The sequence below is a fragment of the Entelurus aequoreus genome, linkage group LG20 (assembly GCF_033978785.1).
Source record: "Entelurus aequoreus isolate RoL-2023_Sb linkage group LG20, RoL_Eaeq_v1.1, whole genome shotgun sequence".
NCBI lineage: Eukaryota > Metazoa > Chordata > Actinopteri > Syngnathiformes > Syngnathidae > Entelurus > Entelurus aequoreus.
This window is the reverse complement of record NC_084750.1, coordinates 22,839,104-22,863,980: the sequence shown is the minus strand read 5'-3', so window position 1 is coordinate 22,863,980 and position 24,877 is coordinate 22,839,104. Positions and strand designations below refer to the sequence as shown.

The 24,877-nt window shown below is 38.1% G+C and overlaps 3 protein-coding genes across 7 annotated transcripts in view; 1 reads left to right on the top strand and 2 right to left on the bottom strand.

The window, feature by feature from the left end:
* polr3c (polymerase (RNA) III (DNA directed) polypeptide C) overlaps positions 1–18,437 on the bottom strand; it is a 32,355-nt gene extending 13,918 nt beyond the window's left edge. The window contains exons 1-4 of one of the 4 annotated variants that reach the window (XM_062029652.1): positions 18,216–18,437; positions 17,216–17,586; positions 11,013–11,114; positions 2,526–2,672 (exon numbers count right to left, since the gene is read on the bottom strand). In XM_062029652.1, coding sequence (XP_061885636.1) covers positions 2,526–2,672 — 147 coding nt within the window. In that variant the 5' untranslated portion in view covers positions 11,013–11,114; positions 17,216–17,586; positions 18,216–18,437. Of the gene's footprint in view, positions 1–2,525; positions 2,673–5,627; positions 5,828–10,982; positions 11,115–17,215; positions 17,587–18,215 lie in introns of those variants that run through there. The other 3 variants (XM_062029651.1, XM_062029653.1, XM_062029650.1) reach the window with 3 other exon arrangements.
* Positions 5,740–22,249, top strand: rnf115a (ring finger protein 115a). 2 transcript variants are annotated; one of them, XM_062029657.1, is made up of 9 exons: positions 5,740–5,893; positions 17,397–17,455; positions 17,519–17,573; positions 18,232–18,515; positions 18,590–18,658; positions 18,724–18,796; positions 18,890–18,983; positions 21,426–21,541; positions 21,622–22,249. In XM_062029657.1, the coding sequence occupies exons 1-9, from the start codon at positions 5,741–5,743 to the stop codon at positions 21,739–21,741; spliced, it is 1,023 nt and encodes a 340-aa protein (XP_061885641.1). In that variant the 5' UTR covers position 5,740; the 3' UTR covers positions 21,742–22,249. The 2 variants fall into 2 exon arrangements, with proteins under 2 accessions (XP_061885641.1, XP_061885640.1); XM_062029656.1 differs by having other exon boundaries at positions 5,741–5,893; positions 17,516–17,573.
* A 5-nt stretch (positions 22,250–22,254) lies between these two features.
* gba1 (glucosylceramidase beta 1) overlaps positions 22,255–24,877 on the bottom strand; it is a 19,956-nt gene continuing 17,333 nt past the window's right edge. Inside the window, exons 10-12 of the mRNA XM_062029654.1 lie at positions 24,709–24,825; positions 24,510–24,646; positions 22,255–24,414 (exon numbers count right to left, since the gene is read on the bottom strand). Coding sequence (XP_061885638.1) covers positions 24,529–24,646; positions 24,709–24,825 — 235 coding nt within the window. The 3' untranslated portion in view covers positions 22,255–24,414; positions 24,510–24,528. The remainder of the gene's footprint in view (positions 24,415–24,509; positions 24,647–24,708; positions 24,826–24,877) is intronic.

Sequence of the window (24,877 nt, the reverse complement as noted above, 5' to 3'; positions counted from 1 at the left end):
ACTAAATTATTTTTTGCTTAATTTTTGAAGCTTTTCAGGTGGAATTCTTTCCCATTCTTGCTTGATGTGCAGCTTAAGTTGATCAACAGTCCGGGGTCTCCGTTGTGGTATTTTACACTTCATAATGCGCCACACATTTTCAATGGGAGACTGGTCTGGACTACAGGCAGGCCAGTCTAGTACCCGCACTCTTTTACTATAAAACCACGCTGTTGTAACATTTGGCTTGGCATTGTCTTGCTGAAATAAGCATGATAATGTTGTTTGGATGGCAACATTTGTTGCTCCAAAACCTGTATGTACCTTTCAGCATTAATGGTGCCTTCACAGATGTGTAAGTTACCCATTCCTTGGGCACTAATACACCCCCATACCATCACAGATGCTGGCTTTTGAACTTTGTGCCTATAATAGTCCACATAGTTATTTTTTTCTTTGTTCCGGAGGACACGACGTCCACAGTTTCCAAAAAGTATTTGAAATGTGGACTCGTCAGACCACAAAACACTTTTCCACTTTGCATCAGTCCATCATGGATGAGCTCGGACCCAGTAAAGCCAGCAGCGTTTCTGGGTGTTGTTGATAAATGGCTTTGGTTTTGCATAGTAGAGTTTTAACTTGCACTTACATATGTAGCGACAAACTCTAGTTACTGACAGTGGTTTTCTGAAGTGTTCCTAAACCCATGTGGTGATATCCTTTACACACTGATGTCGGTTTTTGATGCAGTACCGCCGCAAAAAAATAAAAGCCTTATATACTGTAAGTCGTATAATGAAAGCAACACATGATGTAAGTGTCTATATTAACTATATTAGACAACAAGCTCTTATTTGTGAGGCGGGTGCAGTATTTGGATTTGTTCATGTTTGAGAATTCCTGCTTGCACAGGTATTTGTTTTGTTTGCAACAGCCACCTGACAGACACCACGCCGTGCTGAAAGAAACATGTGTGGGCAATGTATTGTTAGTATGATAATTATTAGGGGCGTAAATCTGACGCAAAATATTTATTGACAAAATGCTGAAATGCAATATTCCTGGAAATTACTGGCTTAGAATTACCAAAGGTGTAGATGTGTGTGTCCACGTTAAAGGAAACGGTAGGGTCAGCAACCCGCGGCTCTCGAGCCACATGCCGCTCTGTAGCGCCGCCCTAGTGGCTCCCTGGAGCTTTTTCACACCCTACTGGCTCTCTGGAGCTTTTTCACACCCTAGTGGCTCTCTGGAGCTTTTTCAAAGATGTGTGAAAATGGAAAAATATGAAAAAATATATATTTTTTGTTTTACTATAGTTTCTGTTCGTTACAAATCCAACTGTTTATATTAAACACGCTTCAATGATGAGAGTATTTGGTAAGCACTGTTTAGTCCTACTAATTTCAGCGATCCCCGAATTCATCGTAGTTCGTTTACATGTACAACTTTCTCCGATGCTGCCACAGACAAACGTGTTTTTTGCCGCTCCTTCTTTGTCTCATTTTGTCCACCAAAAGTTTTATGCTGTGCGTAAAATATTTGGTGAGCTTTCTTGATGTTATTGATTTGCTGGAGTGCTTATCAGGCATTTTTGGTCAATCCATGACTGCAAGTTAATCGATGCTAACATGCTATTTAGGCTAACTGTATGTACTTTTTTGTATCATTATGCCTCGTTTGTAGGTATATTTGAGCTCATTTAATTTCCTTTACTTATTTCCTCTGTGTATTTAATTTATATTTGCATGTCTCATGACACATTATCTGTATGTAATATTGGCTGCATTTCTCATAATTGTTTGTGTGCCATGTTGTTCCAGACCACAGCAAACGTTACCCAGCTTGCAAAGATTGTAATAAATCAATTAGAAGAAGACAGCTAGCCGTTTCCTTTAACTTGGACACACACATCTATACCTTTGGCCATTCTGAGACAGTTATTTCCAGAAGTTATCTCATCCTGTGAGAAGCCTCCGTTGTACTAATGATTTCCAATGTTGCAAAAATTTGTAGAATAAAAATTAAAATACAACATTTCTGTCAACGAAAATTAGCGTCAGCCTTTAATAGTAGGCTAATATAGCTAATATAGACACTTACCGGTACATCATGTGTTGCCTTCACTATAACACTTATATAAGGCTTTTAATTTTTTGTGGCTCCAGACAGATTTTTATTTTTATTTTTATTTTTTTGGTCCAATATGGCTATTTCAACATTTTGGGTTGTAGACCCCTGGTCTAAACGGATAATCCAGGACAAAAAAGCAATACATTTTTGAACTTCAAAAATCCAGAGCGTAGTTAATTTTTGTCCTATCACAATGGTTCAAATACCATTAGAAAGCTTTTTCTCTGGGTTTTGCAATGATGTCTATATTTTGCATTTGACATTTTTTGTTACGTACCCAGAATATTATGCCTTTTTCGCTTATTATTATTTTAATAATGCAATCACACCCTAATTTAGGTCAACAGGATCACAACTACAGCAGCCACGGAGAAAGTAGCACGTTAGAAAAACAAATATGAAAGTAGTAGTGATACCAGGTCTAGAGAGATGCCAGTCTCATGAAGGATGGTTCTTAGATGCTGTGTTCCGCCTCTGAGCAGATGTGTTCCTACTTTCTCCACCACCTCTCCAAAATGCTCTCGCAGCAGAAGACCACACAAGCGCACCTCCTGACTCGTCATCTAGGAAGTAAAACAGCAAAGGAAAAGGAATAAACCACCAATAACATGGGAAAACAATGCGCATCCTGATACAATATACAATTAGTGTTCTTCTTCTTCTTCACTTTATGGCGGGTCGCAACCAACGTTATAGGTGCATACCGCCACCTACTGTACTGGAGTGTGTATCCTCAGGGTGAGTACTTAGGTTACAGACTATGGACCCCATTCAGCAATAAGTTCCTAACTTTTCCTCTTATCTTTCTTCCTAAGTGATTTCCTAGGAGGTCCATTGAAATTCATGACGTGTTCTTAAATGGCCAAATTGTTCCCACCTGCTGTTCTTAAGTTGCTGAATGCCAAACGGTTAGCGCGTGCGTGTCTATCATAATTTACATATAAACATACCCTTATTGCTCCAATATGCATATGTAAACACCCTTAATTCTGTAATTTTCATAGTTAAACACCCTTAATTCCCCATATAAGGGCACAATTCTGGCGGAAAAGCCGAACATCAAACACACGGAAAACCACAAACAGATTACAGAAGATAAATTCGTATTGTCCCACGGGGGAAATACATAATGTCAAAACGTAAGTTTAAGAAAAGGGGGACAGCTGAGGTAGCCTAAAGTGTTCGAATAAATATTTGTCCCTTCGGGCAAATAGGTCTACATGGTCGTGAAATATGCGCTCCCTCCCCAGGGCACGATCTGCAGCATCTTGCCATCTTGCAGTGTGTGTGTGTGTGCGGCTGTGTATTTTGAAATGTCTATATATTGCTAATTTTGCTATATGTCTGTCTGTCTGTTCTATATATATATATATCTATGTATGTATGTATGTATGTATGTATGTATGTATGTATGTATGTATGTATGTATATATATATATATATATATATATATATATATATATATATATATATATATATATATATATATATATATATATATATATATATATATATATATATATATATATATATATATATATATATATATATATATATTAGGGCTGCAACAACTAATCGATTAAATCAATTAAAATCGATTATTAAAATAGTTGCCGATTAATTTAGTCATCGATTCGTTGGATCTATGCCATGCGCATAGGTTTTTTATTCATTTTTTATTTAAATTTTCATTTTTTTAAAATAAACCTTTATTTATAAACTGCAACATTTACAAACAGCTGAGAAACAATAATCAAAATAAGTATGGTGCCAGTATGCTGTTTTTTCCCAATAAAATACTGGATAGGATATAAATGTAGTTTGTCTCTTTTATCCGATTATTAATCGATTAATCGAAGTAATAATCGACAGATTAATCGATTATCAAATTAATCGTTAGTTGCAACCCTAATATATATATATATCTATGATATTAATTTAACATTAGACAATAGAAGGAAGGGAATTTGTCACACTTAAGAACAAATAGGCCACCCTAAGAGTGCTCTGGAGCACTCGTAGATTTTGTTCTTACCTACGAACAAATCCCAGCTAAGAAAACATTGGTCAATACAAAAATCTCCTTAAAAACTTTGTAAGTAGGTCTAACAACAAAATGTGTTCTTAAGAACGACTGCTGAATGGGGCCCTATGTTGGTACATACATATGAAATATGTATTTACACAAAACCACACGTAACTTGTCCCTTTTTTTGAGGTCGCGGTGGGTGCTGGAGCGTATCTCAGCTGCATTATTTTTATTATTATTGGCTTTTATCTAGATTGCACTTTGTCTGTATTATTACTATTATCATTATTATCGACTCCTCTTTGCCTCATTCTTTTTATTTTCCTATTTTAATTATGTTAAATCTGTGTTGTTGTTGTCGTTGGGGACAAGTGTTGTAAATTAGCTTTGGCTACAAACACTATGATGCATATATTGGATAACTGTTTCAGAGTAAAACAACTTGCACTGAGCCTAGTCTATAAAATCCGCTACACGTCCCTGATACCGAAGTACATGTCAAACTACTTCCTTAACGTAAATGACCGCCATAACCACAACACCAGGGGGAGCTCCACAAACCACGTTAAACCCAGATTCTGATCTAACAAAGGTCTTAACTCATTCTCTTTCTATGCCACATCAATATGGAATGCACTCCCAACAGGTGTAAAAGAAAGGGCATCTCTATCCTCCTTCAAAACCGCACTAAAAGAACACCTCCAGGCAACTTCAACCCTAAACTAACACCCTCCCTTCCACATCCTACCTCCCCGGATTGTAAATAATCAAATGTAGATACTTATTGTTATGCTTTCTGATCTCTCTCTCTCTATATATGTCCACTACTTGCTGTACATATCCTACCAAGACAGTCCTACACTGTTCCAATGTCCATTTCCCTGATGATACAATTGTTGATGACTGAAGTGTTGATATCAACTAAACCTAACCACCTCCCCTCCCCCACATCCCGAATTGTAAATAATTCAATGTATATACTCTGATGATTATCTTGTGTGATGACTGTATTATGATGATAGTATATATCTGTATCATGAATCAATGGACCCCGACTTAAACAAGTTGAAAAACTTATTCAGGTGTTACCATTTAGTGGTCAATTGTACGGAATATGAAACTATTAAAAGTTTCAATCAATCAATCAAAACCTAGTACGCATGCGGAAGGCGGGGTATACCCTGGACAAGTCGCCACCTCATCTGTGGTTTAAAGTAATTTCCAACAATTGCGACAACGACTTTTTTTTACTGTCAACTGAGTTTAGTTTTTTTATGTTTTCAGTTGGTGGTGTGCCTCCGGATTTTTGCAACGCAGAAAATGTGAAAAGGTTGATAAACACTGCCTTAGTGTCTTCCTCTGCACTTCCTACACTCCATCAGCACATTTTCAACTAGCCTACATACCTCACATTTATCTGTTGCCACTTGGCCTAATAAGTATAATATAGCCCTCCGGTGTTACAATTAGTGTTTTTATCATCACTAACCTTCAATTCGGCTACAGTTTTGAAGCTAATGTGCTCCGAAACGCATGCGGATGTCACTTTGTCAACACACCTACTTCCGCGTCTGTCTGATTGGCGGTTTCTAGCCGCGGTGCATGTTGGGAAGGAAGCGGGGTCAATGTAGTCCCTCCGTGGAGGACCGACGTCAGTTAGTGCTTGGCGAGGGAAAGATGGCGGAGGCTGCGGCGGTTCCCCCGCATCGCTTTTTCTGTCACTGTTGTAAGGGAGAGGTAAACCCCAAACTCCCGGTAAGCCACATGCTTCTTTCTCGCGTCTTTATGTGGTGGTATACGCTCGGCTGACAGGGAGGCGTCTGGCTCCGTACACCGTGTGTTCCGCTTTCCTTAGCATAGCCGAACCCTGGCGGCTAGCACGCTATGCTAGCTGTTGTTAACTCCCTCGTTTAACCTGAACATGTATCGGTCGTATATTGTACAAACATTCATTTCATTAAGTCATGTTTGACTATTTTAACTAAGAGCCTTAATATTGCGCTTCATTTTTGCTTTTACTTTCATTCCCCCCCCCCCCCCCTTCATTGTATTTTATATTGAAACTGCCGTGTTTGTACAAGTAGGGGATTTTACAGTCATAAACATGTAAGTTTTAGTTTCAATTTGTAACGCAAACATGGGAGTAACATGTTTGGCATTAGATGCTGATTGGACACTATTTTTTTGGGAAACATGCCTTGTGTAAAAAGGTAACATTTGGAATTTTTTATTCGTACTTTAGCATGTACAACATGAAGCAGTTGTACTTTCCATCGGTTACTGACTAGAGAAGAGATATATAGTAGTAGTGTTGTCCCGATACCAATATTTTGGTACCGGTACCGAAATTATTTCGATCATTTTAGGTACTTTTCTAAAATAAAGGGGACCACATTATTTTAACAAAAAATCTTAGGGTACATTAAACATATGTTTCTTATTGAAAGTTTGTACTTAAATAAAATAGTGAACATACAAGACAACTTGTCTTTTATTAGTAAACAAACAAAGGCTCCTAATTAGTCTGCTGACATATGCAGTAACATATTGTGTCATTTTCCATTCTATTATTGTGTCAACATTATTAAGGACAAGTGGTAGAAAATTGATTATTAATCTACTTGTTCATTTAGTGGGGCGGCATGGCGTAGTGGGTAGAGCAACCGTGCCAGAAACCTGAGGGTTGCAGGTTCGCGCACCGCCTCTTACCATCCAAAAATCGCTGCCGTTGTGTCCCTGGGCGGGACACTTCACCCTTTGCCCCCGGTGTCACTCACACCGGTGAATTGAATGATGGGTGGTGGTCGGAGGGGCCGTTGGTGCAAATTGCAGCCACGCTTCCGTCAGTCTACCCCAGGGCAGCTGTGGCTATGAAAGTAGCTTACCACCACCAGGTGTGAATGAATGATGGGTTCTACATGTAAAGCGACTTTGGGTACTTAGAAAAGCGCTATATAAATCCCAGGTACTATTATTATTATTATTATTTACTGTTAATATCTGCTTACTTTCTCTTTTAACATGTTCTGTCTACACTTCTGTTAAAATTTAATAATTGCGTATTCTTCTGTTGGGTAGACTGGTACTTTTTAGAGGCGGTATAGTACCGAATGATTCATTAATACTGCGGTACTATACTAATACCAGTATACCGTACAACCCTAATACACACACATACATACAGAGTTTCCCCTTAATGTGATTGAATGTGGCGGACCACCACAGCATTTTTATTACCGCCACACCTTGTGAATCTTGTTTTTGGTTTTACTTGAAAACAAATTAAAGTAAAATAATATATTGTAGCCCCCAGAAGAAATCACACAAGGTCCGACGCTATTCTTCTCTTTTATCACCAACATTATAATAATAAATGGCACAATTCCAACAGGTTTTATCTCCTGTGTCCACACTTTTGTCTCTGTGCGTCTGCGCTTCCTCGCCGGACACACAACACTTCCTCATTCTCTGCCAATCACCTTTCAGGCACCGACGCTGTGTTTGTAAACATGGGAAAAACTAACATCAAATACAAACCACACGAACATTAAACGTTGACACTAGCTGGTCGTTACAGTAAGAATTGATTCGATTGATTCCGATCAGGGTTTTATGCTGCCGACTGTGATACCAATCTTCCATAGGTGAACTCAGCCGCTACCAATTGATTGTATTCAGTCTTGTCACTTCATCCCGGAAGTGAAAACAGCGGTGGTCAACCAAGCAAGCAGCATGCAAACTCTCTGAGTACACAAGGGGCCGAGATCTCCCTCCAAAAAGCAGATACAAGCCCTATGCAATTGAATAGATCCCTATACTTGATCAAAAAAAGATGTGTCAAGTAGGGCTGGGCGATATATGGAGTTTGTAAGATATATCGATATATTTTTAAACAAGATAGGAATTAAGAAAATATCGTAATATCAATTTATTTTACGTTCAAATGACCAAACGCCGCTTATTTGTTGTGTTCCTTGTTCTCCCCCACTTCCAACTGCCTCAAAAACACTATAGGCTACTAAACCCCTCCCCTTCCTCTTTCCAAGACGTGCTTGCACCTATAAGAACATCCATGATTGGTTGGTTGTTTACTATGATGAGTCACGATTGGTTGAGATTAAGGCAAAACATTAGGGACAGGCCAATCAGAGGCAAGATAGGGCGGGTCATAGAACCAGGAAGGGAAATCACAATAGACATCCCAAATGATGTCATAGAAGAGAAGAGGGAATATTCAAGCGAGCAATTTATATACTTAAGAAACTGGTGGAAGATTCCAGAGGGATTCTCTTCTTTAGATTTTTCTTTTAGCGACGTCCAGGAAACCCACAATGCGTCTACTTGGCCACATTTGGACAAATGTATGCGTCTGGACAACACATTAATTTGAGTTGTTTACCATGTATGCCCAAATAAAAGCTGTTCTACAGTTGCCAAGCCGGACATATTTCACACGAGAAATGCTGCCAAAAATGTATGCCGAAGTGAGGAAGATTGTAGCCGCACGATTAAGTCAAGTCACTTACTTGGCGCTGACCAGAACCGTACGTATGTGACAGTCCATTACATCGTCAACTGGGAATTAAATAGTGCCTGTCTGCAAATTTATTTTTATTTGAGTTGTCGTCACGTTGTTTAATTGCTGGTTTACGATTAGACAAGCATGTTCGGCAGCGCACAATCACGGAGTACTTACAGACACAGTGTGTAGACAGAAAACTTAGCTTAAAAACTAAGGATAAAGGTGAAGTTATAACACTGAAACACCCTCAGGAAGAGGTGCTTTAAGACATGGCTAGCTAGCTAGCGGCGAACATACATTGGCAGTCGGCAGTGTTTTAGCTACTTCTAAATCACTAATCCTCGCCTCCATGGTGACAAATAAAGTAAGTTTCTTATAAGTATCATCCCTGCAGGACGAGGAATAGCTAAACATGCTTCACTACACACCGTAGCTCACCGGCATCAAAATGTAAACAAACGCCATTGGTGGATCTACACCTAACATCCACTGTAATGATACCAACTACAAGAACGTATCTAGTCGATGCTATTATAATTACACATATTTTTTGGCATCACAACATCTTCTTTCGTTTTTTTAAATGTATATTATGTTTATAAACTCAGGAAATATGTCCCTGGACACATGAGGACTTTGAATATGACCAATGTATGATCCTGTAACTACTTGGTATCGGATTGATACCCAAATTTGTGGTATCATCATCCAAAACTAATGTAAAGTATCCAAACAACAGAAGAATAAGTGATTATTACATTTTAACAGAAGTTTAGATAGAACATGTTAAAAGAGAAAGTAAGCAGATATTAACAGTAAATGAACATGTAGATTAATAATTCATTTTCTACCACTTGTCCTTAATAATGTTGACAAAATAATAGGTAGATAAATGACACAATATGTTACTGCATATGTCAGCAGACTAAATTAGGAGCCTTTGTTTGTTTACTTACTACTAAAAGACAAGTGTCTTGTATGTTCACTATTTTATTTAAGGACAAACTCGCAATAAGAAACATAGGTTTAATGTAACCTAACATTTTTAGTTAAAATAAAGCCAATAATGCAATCTTTTGTGGTCCCCTTTATTTAGAAAAGGATCGAAATAATTTTGGTACAGGTATCGGGACAACACTATTAGAAATACAAACAATATCAAGATAATACTTAAATGGGAAACACTAAACGTTGTAAGTATGTCAATCAAAGCTTTCACGAAGTGGTCACTGCAAACTCATGCATTCTTCGACTGTGCTCCCTTGGACTGGAGTGCTTGCCATTTTTGTCATCGTCGTTTCCTAAAATCTTGCACTCTTTCGCTCTCCTTGATTACCTCTGGAGAAACTCTGAATAAACGTTTAACCCTTTTCGGGATTTGAACGGTTCGCACAGCCAAAAACAAGGCAAGCATAGGGCATTTTTCGTCGAGAAAGGCTAAATGGTGCCTGGTACCCGTTGAGAACAGACGCTGGCTTGACCTCCACGCATATTTAATGAGTCGGACATGTAATATCTGCGATTTTTAAAAATATATTTATGGTGCGTGCTATTACCAGTCTAATATCAGCACAATATTTAAACTACCTTCTTATTGGTCTTTATTACATAATGTTGTTTGATCACAATGAAGTCAATAACTAAATAAAAGTAAAAACTACTATCTACTGTTCTTTTAAATTATTAATTTGTTTGCCCTCAAAGTCCTCTTGTGTCCAGACAATTATTCCCTGAATTTGTAAACATGAAAATAAAAATTATAGACTTCTTGAAGCACTTATTTTTTGTCGTGACAAGCTAGCTTAGCAATGAGCATGTATGTTCCTGGCTCGCTCTCACTGTGTGAAACATGTTTAGTTAGCCTTATCCTCCAGTGATAATGATACTAAGAAATGCCACAATGGAGGTGAGGATATTACCTAAGCAGTCGAGTGACCAAAAATAATGTATCAGTCAGAGTTAATCGGCTTTCAAAAGGCATTAATCGGCAGGGCCCGATCACATACTTTTTTCACAATTATCGTCCGATACTGTTCTGTGGCCGATCGATCGGCACTTGCCTAGTTATTAATTGTCGTTGTGGCTTGTGCAGCCCTTTGAGACACTCGTGATTTAGGGCTATGTAAGTAAACATTGATTGATTGATTATTCAATTATATGTAGTTATTCCCTATTACAAACCACAAACTCCACCTCATACAGTATATGTTGTGTGTTGATTTGTGTATTTTACTGTGTTAAATGCAAACAAAATGCCATTTCCTCTTGTTATTTTGTAGAAAAGCTTTTCAAGAAGTTGTTCAAATCTAACATCCTACTCACACTTTCTCCCTTGAAGGTAGTAAAGGTTACCCTTGCAGTTGTTGTTGCTCTCCTAGTTGCACCTCGCTCCTTTCTTGCCTTTGCACCATGACATCATTTGAATACCTGAGTGGAATTGCGGGGACTCTCCACCTGGTTGGCAGAACTCGGGTTAAAAGGGCAAAGTGAATGTAACACAGATTTTTTTTAAATGCTGTTCATTGAATTAATACCAAGTCATTTTAAATGACTAAATCATTATTTTACTTATTTTTATAAATAGCACATTTGGAATGAAAACACTAAAAATATTCACTCATGGAAATGTTAATTTTAACATTGCCATTTTAAAAATCCTAGTTTTCACATATCAAACTTTTATATTTTATTGATATTATTAATAGAGTGGAACAATAGCCCAACGTAAACTGATCCAGGATGGGTTTGTTTGGGTTTTGATTTATCATTTCAAATCAGTTCCAACTTCCAGGGTCAAACTGTTGCCACAGTGCAACCTTGTGTAAAGAAATAAGTGAACCACGGGTAATATCCATCCATCCATTTTTCTACCGCTTGTCCCTCTCAGGGTTGCAGCGGTGGCTGGAGCCTATCCCAGCTGCATACAACAAGATTAAAGATTAAAGTACCAATGATTGTCACACACACACTAGATGTGGTGAAATTTGTCCTCTGCATTTGTCCCATCCCCTTGGGGAGCAGTGGGCAGCAGCGGCGCCGCGCCCGGGAATCATTTTGGTGATTTAACCCCCCACTCCAACCCTTTGTTGCTGAGTGCCAAGCAGGGATGTTATGGGTCCCATTTTTATAGTCTTTGGTATGACTCGGCTGGGATTTGAACTCCAACCTACCGATCTCAGGGCGGACACTCTAACCACTAGAAGGAGTTACTTGCATTTATATTTTAACAGTAAAAAGAAAAGAAACTACTCAAACTTCAAATAATATATAACGTGTTGGTCTATATGGTGAAACATCACGTAACTTCCGGTTCATTATTCCCAAACGTGTGTTACGAAAAAGACTAGGTTAAAGACACAAAACCGAAAGAGAAAGGATGATAACTAGGGTTAGCACGATGTAAATGATATCAATTTGGTCACTGATATAGCTTTTATTACCATCGTGATAATGCCCGTTGATGACACATTCTAGCTGTGTCTCGCTAATCCTAAACTAGTGGCTAGCTTCCCTCCAGGGGGCCACTTCTAAGTCAGCAATCATTGCCTTCATGGCAGCAATTAAACTATGTTTCTTAAGTATCATTATTATTGAAGGACGAGGACATGACACATTGTACGATGATAAGCTAACTGCTAACTGACTGTAAACAAAGGTGGGCTGATCGATACGAATATCAACAGTAACGATACCAAGTAAAATATTATTTGGTCAATACCACAGTGGTTAGATCGAAATGTTTTACTACAAAATTATCTTTTGTCGTGTTTTTTTATTGTTTATAAACTTGGGAAATAAGTTTCTGGACACAGCAATACTTAAAGGGCAAAAGCCAAATGATTTAAATCAGAGCCAATATTAGAAAATAATTTAAATATGTATTTAATATTGTTATACAGTAGTGATAAACGTTAACGATAACCCTGGTCAAACTTCTGACGTTTAGTATTATCGTTTTGAATTAAAATGATTTAAAAAAAAAACAAGATTAATAACTGCACTTTGATAAACTCACAGACTGACTGACTGAATACACGACTTTGTATACGTTTACTCTGCAAGCCAAAGTGGCCCGAATCTGATTTTTTTTCCCAGCTGACTGTTTACACTGCAAGTAAAATGTGATCTTTATCAGACTACAGTGTAAACACGCACAGGCCCCAATGTGGATCCTAAGCTAAAATGTGATGGCCATACTATAAAAATGACTAAGACCATAAAAAGAAATATAAACTGTTTCAGGCTTATTAATAGACTTTGTTTATCTGTTGAAGCTGCACGAGTTTACATGCATGCAATGATTTTATCCCATATGTCTTATTGTGCCATGGTCTGGGGATGTGTAGTGAAGCCTCTGTTGTCATTATGTAAACAAACACTAAAGATATTTGACCAAAAACCAATGAAGCCTCATCACTGCCATATTACCCAATAACATGAGTTTTGATAATTTTAAACATTTTTAATAGCTATTTTTAAGTGTCTTAATGGATTAGTCCCTGATGTGATGTGTAAAGAAATACAAAGATACAGTCGTGAAGGTGCGCAGAGGGAAAAAAATGCCGTCTGCGTTCTCAGTGAAGGCCTCACATCTGTGGAACTCTTTGCCACTGGAGTTAAACTTTTTTCCACAAATCTGAAAAGGTGGCTGAAGGAAAATCAGAAGTGTGAGCACTAGAACTGGGTGTAGTATGGACAAATGGGGCCAATTATTTTTAATGGATTTTTATTTTGTACTTGTCTTAATCCTTTGTGTTTTTCACTTTTCTTTAAAAGCCTAACAAGGGACGAGGGTTGCAAATTAGCCGGTGGCTTTATAAGTCTCATGTACTTTGACATCGGTTTCCTGTGGGTAGCAACGTTTAATTGTACTGTCTCTGTCAAATAAATACATAAATGTGGTCTCAACGTCACTTGTATGCACAGTTCCATAAAGTGAGAACAAAAGAAGGTTAAACAGATTCTGTAAATGAACAAGGAAGTCACTACTACTACTACTACAAAATAAAATAAGTCACACCACAAAAATTTACCTTGTATGTTTTGTTGACTTAGGTGTATTGGGACTTGACTAGTGTGTGGATTTACTGTAAGCAGGTTGCACCGTATGACCTGTATGAAAAGATTGTAAGAATGAGAATTGTCCTGTGATGGTTACACGCGCAAAGTCAGTCGAATAGGAAAATGTTTTGGCCTGGCTAAGGGTAATTCCAATGTGCTTTGTCACTGACTGCAAACAAACCTGTTGTGTCATTCACACACACTCACACAATCTTGTATTTGTTACCTTCTTGAGACCTCCAAAAAATGCTTACCTCTTTAGGACCACCCTTAATGATGTATAAAGATTTGTATTTACAACATTAATAATGTATACATACTATGTAAATATACAAAAGCTTGTTGTGAAAAATGAGTTGGAATTTCACAAGAAAAAGGTCACAGTTAAACAAGAAAAACTCAGAATTAAGTATTGTAATAAAAGTGGTAATTTTACTGAACGCAAGTCAAAATTTTAGAAGAAAAACTGAACATTTCTGCAATATTATGATAAAAGTTGGAATTTTACTCAATAACAGTCGCTATTTTACAAGAAAAGCTTAAAATTGTGTCAATTTTATGAAAAGAGTCGTAATTTTACTCGACAAAAGTCACAATTTTATAGGAAAACTTTACAATTTTGGCAATAGTAAAATAATCGGAAATTTTACTTGGCAAAATGATGACAAGTCATTTTACTCAAAAAATGTAACTTTTACAAGAACAACAAAAAATTGGTAATATTGTGATAAAAGTCAGCATTTTATATGACAAATGTCACCGTTTTGCATTAAAAAGTAATAATTTTACATAAAGTAATAATTTGATGAGAAAATATTGCAAGATTACAGAAAGAATATGAGAAATTGTTCCCAGTTTTATAAGAAAAAAGTCGACATTGTGAGAAAAAGACTGCTTTTAGTAAAAAAAAAAAAAAATTGTTGAATTTTTTGTTTGTAGTTGGTTTTTAATCTTCATTATTTACGTCAAGTTATTGCAGTATGTCTATATATTTATTTAATTTTTTTTAAATACATTTTGGCCAAAGGGGGCGCATTTCAATTTCTTACACACACTTGTTATTTCATATGTTGACTAGAGGGGGAGCACTTTTAAAACCGATTTGAAAAATCCCTCCTTTTTGGGACCACCCTAATTTTGATAGATTTCACCACCAGGGGTGCAAATGAGACACTCTTTTAGATGCAATGGTTTTCCGTATCGGGACCATGATTTATGTCCTAACTTGTTCACACCTCCTCATATGGAAGGTGCTTTTCCTTGTTGATGTCTCAAGAAGGGTAGAAATACACAAACACACACACACACTCTCCTGTCAGTTTATGGCATTTTCTCCTTTCTCAGCTAAGCCACATCAACGCCTTGCTTCAATGTTGCCACCTGTGCGACATGTCAATTTGTGCTTACTTCATTCTCCTAACATCACGTGAGCTTATTATCAAGAATTAAAGAAATAAGGCGTGGTTAGCGGAGCAGCTTTGCCTCCGAGGTTACATTCAGTCACCATAATAGACAAGCTTCATTTCCCGTAAACCAGGAGCCAGAAAGTCCACGTTTCATTTTACTACATAATGTTTTGTTACGTCGTGATGCTGCTTTTACTCCTTAGGGAAACAAATATGGCAAGTATTTAGGTTATTAGTGTACCTCCTAACGCCAAAGCGTGCCTTATAAAAAAAAAAAAAATAGGGTAACTATTTCATGTGACAAACATTTTTTGTAAAAATGCGCTATGACGGCTGGCAAAAGCGCCCTCGCTGCCCACTCATGACAGGCAGAGGTCACATGATACATCATCCTCATCGCTAGCGGCAACAACACAGAATGTTTGTCAGAGAGGCTGCTTAAACGCTAACGCCACATATAATGTATTTGTGTGCCAAAACCACAATGTTTGGGAGTATTTTTTACGGATTTGTGTGCCAAAACCACAATGTTGGGAGTATTTTTTACGGATTTGTGTGCCAAAACCACAATGTTGGGAGTATTTTTTACGGATTTGTGTGCCAAAACCACAATGTTGGGAGTATTTTTTACAGATTTGTGTGCCAAAACCACAATGTTGGGAGTATTTTTTACGTATTTATGTGCCAAAACCACAATGTTGGGAGTATTTTTTACGTATTTGTGTGCCAAAACCACAATGTTGGGAGTATTTTTTACGTATTTGTGTGCCAAAACCACAATGTTGGGAGTATTTTTTACGTATTTGTGTGCCAATACCACAATGTTGGGAGTATTTTTTACTATGACTGTTTTTAACAAAAATTAGTTGCTTTTATTATTATTGTCATTACATATTTTGGTGTAGTTTGCTGTATGATTAAGATTTTTTTTTGTAAATAAATATTTCCCTTGCACTAGTTCTTTTTTTCCAAAATTATGACTTATATTTCTTGTAATTTTATATATTTTTTTAAAAACAAGAAAATAATCATTTTATTAAAAAAAACATTTTTATCTAGAAATATAAGACATAATTCACCACACCTGTTTATTTGACTTTGTTGTCATTATTCACTGTTATTGTTCTATTAAGTTAAGTTAAAGTACCAATGATTGTCACACACACACACACACGAGGTGTGGCGAAATTATTCTCTGCATTTGACCCATCACCCTTGATCACCCCCTGGGAGGTGAGGGGAGCAGTGAGCAGCAGCGGTGGCCGCGCCCTGGAATCATTTTTGGTGATTTAACCCCCAATTCCAACCCTTGATGCTGAGTGTCAAGCAGGGAGGTAATGGGTCCCATTTTTATAGTCTTTGGTATGACTCGGCCGGGGTTTGAACTCACGACCTACAGATCTCAGGGTGGACACTCTAACCAAGTGTCAGTCAGGAGATTTACCCAAAGGTGGGGGTTTGTTGTGACCGCCATTTTGAGTCGCTTGATGTAAGAATTCTTTAAGTCTTCTCTTTGATGGACTAAACGGCACACACATTTCGCGTTACAAGCGCAACAGTATACTACTTTTTTTTTTCCTAAAAAAAATTCTGCTTCTTCCAAATAAATATTTGTTTCTCCCATATGAGGACTTTATTCTTTTAATATGTCTATTATTGTATTTTTACATGTAAAAAAAACACTTCTGGTAATTGTCTTATTTTGAATTTTTTGTCTGAGATTATGTTTTCAAGATTACTATTAAAAAAAAATTCATTTTCTGCAATATCTCCAAAAATGATCTAGATTGGCTGTCTAAGGTTCCTTTTTCGTCCATGTTTGTTTTTGTTCTTCTTTTTTAAAACATGTTTTTGTTTTTTAATTATAATATTTTCTCTAACTCTGTGCTTTTCAGATAGTGGGGCGAGCCTCCTGGGGGGCAGGGTGCCATGATATGAATGGGGGAGGGTAAGAGGCAATAGCAAAATAGCATATTTTCCGGGTTACAGAGCTCTCCAGTATTTAAGCCGCACTCATCCAGTTTGAGCGGAAAATAATATTTTGACATATTAGCTGCGAAATATTTTTTTACATGTTTATTTACATACCTCAATTGTTTTCAAGCGGTGGTCGGTCACACGGCAGTAAAACGGCTAATGGAACAAAACAGAAGTCCTTGTCATGGACCCACTTGTCAGCTCTCCAATCATCACCATTTTCTGTGTGGAGGAATATGTTTAAAAAAAAAGAATAGTAGTTCTAACTGAAGCTGTGCTTTTGTGTACGTAGGAATATGTGTGTCCTCGCTGTGACTCGGGCTTCATAGAAGAAGTGACAGAAGATTCCAGGTAAGTTTTGTGGACCCCATAGATGCTCTGATCTCCACTTATCTCCTGTTGTGTTCCCAGCAGTCTCTTGGAGGGCGGAGCCAACGGCCTCGACGACACAACCAGCGAGTTTGCGGAGGTACGAAGCTCACCTGAGTGAAAGTCAGTGTTCAAAAACAAGAAAAAAATAGGGGTATTTTACTTGAACTAAGCAAAATTATCTGCCAATAGAACAAGAAAATTCGGCTTGTCAAGACCTTCCAAAACAAGTCAAATTAGCTAACCTCAATGAACCCAAAAATACCTTAAAATAAGTATATTCTCACTAATAACAAGTGCACTTTTCTTGGTACGAAAAAAAAGAGACCTTTTTGCTCAATATGTTGAAAAATAGTCTTAAATGAAGTAAATGCTAGTGCCATTATCTTGACATAATGATATGCGCTCGGCATCATGATTTTTTTTTTTCATGCTTGAAAGAAGTTATTACTTTGAAAAAGTGGTTTTATACTTGTGAGTGTTGATGACACAGCTTTGCAACAGTTGATATTCTAGTTTCAAGCATGATATAGGTCATCAAATCTCAGCAACAAGCTGTAATATCTTACTGAGATCATTTAGGACCAAAACACTTAAAACAAAAAAAAGACTAACATAAAATCTGCTTAGTGAGAAGAATGATCTTATCAGACAGAAAATAAGCAAATATCACCCTTATTTGAGATATTTCATCTTACTTAGGTTTCAGTTTTTGCAGTGCATGGGTCCGGAACCAACTCACCCCTCTTGTCTTGCAGCTCTGGCACCTGCTGCTGATAGAGCAACCCTTCTCCACCGACAACGACAACCCCGACTCGGAGCCTCGACTCCCCGGGGGGCGCTTGAGCGCCTTTGGCGACTTGGGAGGGTTTGGAGGCGGACCCATCCGAGGCTCGGTACCCGCCGGCCTCGGGGGATCCATAGTGGGCTCGCTGGGCGCCGGGGACCACTGGGGCCCGGCGCGTCCCCCCCGCCACCACAGCCAGAGGATATACAGATCCAGAGTCAGCACTCGACCCGACCGCTCGCCTGCTGTGGAAGGGTTAGCGTCAGCCACTGAGTCAGCATTTCCCTCGCATGTAAAACTGTTCATCATTTTGATCTTACCTCGCTCAGGATTGTGCAACAGTTCCTCGCCGGTCTCTTTGCCAACTCCGGGGTCCCTGGTTTGCCGCCCCTGTCATGGTAAGACCACCGCCCCCACCCTCTCTTTTCATTCCGATTCCAGTCTGACCCTCGTCTCCCTCCAGGACAGGGATGCTGCATTCTAACCCCGGAGACTACGCCTGGGGACACGGAGGACTAGACGCTGTCATAACACAAGTACAACCACCATTGAAGAACCCGCTCTTCTCATGTGTGTCCACTTAACACGCGTGTGTGTGTGTGTGTGTGTGTGTGTGTGTGTGTGTGTAGTTACTAGGTCAGCTGGACAACACCGGACCTCCTCCAGCGGAGAAAGAAAGGATCTCGTCCCTGCCTTTTGTCAATATTTCTCAGGAACAAGCAGGTAAGGTTTTATTTCTTCTTGGTTTTATTCACCAAGCTCCTTTTTACAAAAATTGGGATCAGCGCCTCGTACTTTGTGCGTCTGTCAGCTTTAGGGATGGCAACCAAGTTCTGTGCTTTTACACCCACCCAATTACGTCCGTACTACCGGGTATTGACACACGTTAAATCCAACAGTGCCAATTTTCAATACTTTTGTTGCCCGTCACAGACTCACGTAAACAATCAGTCAAGCAGCACTCAGCCAAACTCCCTCTGAAGTTGCAATTTTCAACATCAAACAAAGCAAGTATGCTTGGTAGCAGTGGCGGGCCGTGCGTTTCCCACCTAGGTCTTCAGTTAGGAGTGTAACGGTACACAAAAATGTCGGTTCGGTACGTACCTCGGTTTATTTTCGGTAAAGTAAGAAAACAACAAAATATAAATTTTTTGGTTATTTATTTACTAAATTTGCAAAATCTTCCACCAAAAATATTTTTCTTAGTGGAATATTTGATGTGAAGTAATCAGAACCTTGGATAGGTCAATAATTCATAATAACATTGATTTTGATTCAATATTATGTTTTGAACAATGACAGTTTGAAAGAAAAAAAAACAGCTTTGTTTTATTAGTCAACATTGCAACTTTTTCTAAATTACATTTAACCTTTAAGCTTTTTTTTCACTTTTGTTATGTTTTTGTTTATTTTAATTGTATTTTTAGAATGTGCCGTGGGCCTTTAAAACATTAGCTGTGGGCCGCAAATGGCCCCTGGGGCACACTCTTGACACCCCTGCTATAGATAATAAAAAATTAAATCTGATAAATCTATGGATAAAAAGCAGAGCCTGGCGACGCATGCGCGTTTATCATAACTCTCTCGCTCTCTCTGTCTCTGCCCCTCCCTCACCAATGCTGCTGCGCGCACAATTTGTTTTTTTTATAACCCCTTCTTAACCCTGAACGTACATTGAAAATACACGCAACCCTAACTCAAAATGCCGGACATTTGAGGCATTTAAGAAACTCCGCCCTGACAGCCCCGCAAAAGAGGACATGTCCGGTGAAAAGACGACGTATGGTCAGTCTATCCTAGCATGCCGTGTGTTGTGCCTCGGTGTGCATTGTTTACACAACGTGCGTTACGCTACTTAATGTCCGTGTGGAAACTCGTTCGGTACACCTCCGAACCGAACCGGTTCAATACAAATACACGTACCGTCACACCCCTACCTTCAGTGATGTCTTACTTCAACGATGACCTCTCAAAATACCATCACTGATGTCACCACATGACCATTGCTGGAGAAATACTATACAGGAACACATTTACGCCCTACTGGGCATTGTACAAAACTGCTTATTTTCTGGCGCATTTAAAAATCAATAAAGCCGCATCAGCTGTTAAAACATATCTTATGTGGTGCTGTCAAAATGTAAATTGCAATAAACACATTCAACTAAAACAAGCTGTTATCATCAGCTCATTTTAAATGTTAGGCTACATTATCAAACAATTTATCAACACATGTACCGGGAATTGGTACCGAATGGGTTCAAATGTGAACAGTACTACCCATCCCTACTAGGGTTGTACGGTATACCGGTATTAGTATAGTACCGTGATACTAATGAATAATGTTCGGTACTATACCGCCTCTGAAAAGTAGCTCACCGGCGTCAAAATGTAAACAAACGCCATTGGTGAATCTACACTTAACATCCACTGTAATCATACTAAGTACAGTAGCGTATCTAGTCGATGTTTTTTGGCATCACATCTTTTTTTCTTTTTTAAAAATGTATATTATGTTTATAAAGTCAGGAAATATGTCCCTGGACACATGAGGACTTTGAATGTGACCAATGTATGATCCTGTAACTACTTGGTATCAGATTGATACCCACATTTGTGGTATCATCCAAAAACTAATGTAAAGTATCAAACAACAGAAGAATAAGTGATTATTACATTTGAACAGAAGTGTAGATAGAACATGTTAGAAGAGAAAGTAAGCAGATATTAACAGTAAATGAACAAGTAGATTAATAATTTATTTTCTACCACTTGTCCTTAATAATGTTGACAAAATAATAAAATGATAAATGACACAATATGTTACTGCATATGTCAGCAGCTAAATTAGGAGCCTTTGTTTGCTTACTTACTACTAAAAGACAAAGTTGTCTTGTATGTTCACTATTTTATTTAAGGACAAACTTGCAATAAGAAACATGTTTTTAATGTACCCTAAGATTTTTTGTTAAAATAAAGCCTATAATGCAATTTTTTGTGGGCCCTATTATTCAGAAAAGTACCGAAATAATTTTGGTACCGGTATGGGGACAACACTAATCCCTACATAACATACAATCTTCTGTAACTAGCGCCCCCGCTGGTTGTGGCCAAGTCCTGCACGCGGTGTTTGCAGCAATGACTGACGTGTGCTGTCCCCCGCAGACTGTTGTATGGAATGTCCAGTGTGCAAAGAGGACTTTGAGGCGGGCGAAGCCGTGCGACAGCTGCCCTGCAACCACTTCTTCCACTCAGACTGTATAGTACCGTGGCTGGAGATGGTGAGTCCCCACCCACTACACACGTTCGCTCTGTGACCGCACCCCCCCGTGGGCTGACGCCATGTTGTCGTCGTGGTTAGCACGACACGTGTCCAGTGTGTAGGAAGAGTTTAAACGGAGAAGACAGCAGCAGCCAGCCCCCGTCACAGCCCCCCTCCCTCTCCATGGACCCCCGCACACAGGAGAGATGGTCCTTCTGAGACGCTTCTCGCCTACCTTGTCATCATGTTTGATCCCATTGGTCTTATTTTCTGTTTTAAGGTCTCCTTTCCATACACGCGCTTCTTAAACCCTCACTTTTGAGGTCAGCTGCTGTTCTTTTCGATCAATCAATGAACAAGGATCGTCCCTTTAGACCTTATCGCCGTTAATGAGTATGGAGTTACACACACACACACACGTCATAATTGTTGCTATTCTAACTTTTCCTAAAGGGAAACCATCACATTGCTCAAATTCAAGTCTTCAAAGCCTCCCCCTGGTGTATATATTCTAATTATGTCATTTAATCCATCTGTTTATGACGTTCATATTTTTATCACCGTTTTTTTTTTGTAATTGTAAATAATTGTAGTCCAAAAAAAAAAGGTTTGCAAAGAAAAAAACATTATTGGAGGCGCAAATGTGAAATGTGGTTAACAAGTTGTATATTATATAAATGAAAATACATATGTCTATGATGTATTAATAAAGTGACCAAAAAAATGGTTTCATTCTCGGGTTTTTTTTTTGTTTTTTTTTTCCCCCATCAGAATGACTTAAAATTTCCATAACATGTTCAATTATAAGGTGGGTTGCATGAACGAAGGCACTCGCTCTCTGGTAACCCAGCAACGCAGGAAGTGACGCGCTAACAGCCAATCAGGTAACAGTATCAAGTTTGCTTCAAATTTTATTTATAAAGCACTTTTTATACACAGGCAAGTGGCAAATACAAAGTGCTGTAAAAAAGAAAAGAAAACGCACGCATGCACACACCTATTATATTATATATATAATATATTATCTTTATTATTATTATTGTCTATTGTGAGCGAACTATGGTGCTGAATTTCCCCCAGGGATCAATAAAGTACTTTCTATCCTATTCTATTGACAATAACAGAGCAAAAATTAAGTATGGCATGGCACTGAAGATTTGAGGAAAAATGCCACCGCCGAGGCATCCACACTGGAGAATAACTCAAATTAAAGCCATTTAAAAAATTGGATAAAACATGATAAAAATCTATTTAAAAATTAAATTGAAATATTAAGTTAACAAGAACATCACATCGAGAGAATAGTAGTACTCATAATGAAGCTATAAAACACGATACTATATTGAAATTTGAACTTATTAAATTAGAAAAAGTGGTTGATTCTTTGCATGGAGTGAGAAGGGAAAGTAAAAATGAAGAAATTGTGAATAAAAGAGGAAAAGTCACCTCAACAGTATGGCAGTTTTTGGGGATTTTTTTTAAACGGACCGTAGTCAGACAATAAATGATGCAAGGCGCTTGTCCCCACCAAGACTGCTAATACCACGCCACCTTATCCGCGCTCACCCTTTAGAGCACAGCTCTAACAGAAAACAGTTTGTCTCATGTTTCTCTGATTACATTTTTACACTATTTTGTTACATTTTATTAAGCATTTCTTATTTTTGCACCTTCTGTTTGAGAGGTTATTGTTAACTGTTCAATGGGATTTTACTATTTTATTTACATTGAGTGTTTTCCATGCTTGACATTTCCTTTCCTTTCTATCTTGATAGCTGAGGGGATTATAATCAGGAAGGTTACATTTGAAATAAAAATGTTTACCTTTAAAATATTTTCTCCTGCTCATTATTTTCCCTAAGTCATTAAAAAATATCAATAATTATCGATATTGACCAATATAAAACACTTCCAGCTTTATTGTCATATTACATTTTTTTTCAATTTCTCGTGCCTTTTTTCATGCGAAAATTCTAGCAATCTATAATTTTTCTAGTAATATTACACCTGTATTCTCATAACATTACAGCTTCCTTCTTTCTTGTCATACAAATTTACTCTCATAAAATCATGACTTCTTTCTCAAGAAGTTATTTTCATGTTTCGCCTTTATTTATGACATAGGGCAGGGGTGTCAAACGTGCGGCCCTGATAGGTTTTATCCGGCCCGAGGGATGAGCTTGCCAAGTATAAAAATTAGCCAAAATTTTGGAATGAAAAAAAATTGCTGTTCTAAATGTGTCCACTAGATGTCACATTAGCAATTATTTGTATCTTTGTAGATTATGCTACATTTGTAAAAAAAAAAAATTTAACCACATGATGTTAGTGCACCAGTCGAGGAAAATGATCAAACTACATAAATAACATCCTGTAATTTGATTTTGATATTTTTTTATCTTGATAGATTAAAAATTAACACCAATGAGTTGACCAATGAACATTATCACATAATTTATTCAGAAAGTATAGATAACGACAAATAAAGATTGAATACTATTAACAACAACATTATGATTTGTGCATTTTCAGAATGTGCTTGTTCTATTTTAAACAAAGAAAACAATCTGAAGTTGTCTTTATTTTTAAGTTATCGTGCCGTGATTTTACCAGTCTGGCCCCTTGGGAGTAGATTTTTCTCTATGTGGCCCCCGATCTAAAATGAGTTTGGAGTGACTTTATTCCTACAATATTTCAACTGTTTGCTATAAAATATTCAATCTTTTATACACTTTAGGGTTTCCCCTGACAAAATATGACTTTATTTTCACAATTTCATGTTGACTTTTTTGTTGGAATGCTACTAAAGTAGTCTCATAATTGTACACGTTTCACCTCACACAACTACACACTCTTCTTACAATATTCCAATAAATATTATAATGGATGACACTGAAAAAAAGTAACAAAAAAATAATCACTAAATTACGTTAATTTTGAAATGTATTTTGCTGCGGGGTGTGAGGAAATGATGGGTTTGGGCTTACCTTTTGGTGAAAAACAAAATTACGGGTTGAATCCCTGCGTGTGCCAGGCTAGTGTGAGTAAGGAGTGCGGTGGCGCCGTGGAGGGAACGTAGCCCACAGTCTGGTCCCACACTTCAAACGGGACGTCCGCAGACGACCTGAACAACACGGGCGCTTGGTTACTGACGTTAGACGGCACGGTGGTGCATCGGAACACAACCTGTTGAGTACGATGAGCACGACTGCGCCGTCGGGTCGAATGAAGGCGGAGAATTCCAGCCCCGTCTCCCCGCTGGGGGACACGCCCACTCTCTGAGAGCCCTCGTGCAGGAACTTACTGTGGCAAAAAATAAAGTACAAGTGCAGTCAACACAAGCAGTTGTCGACGT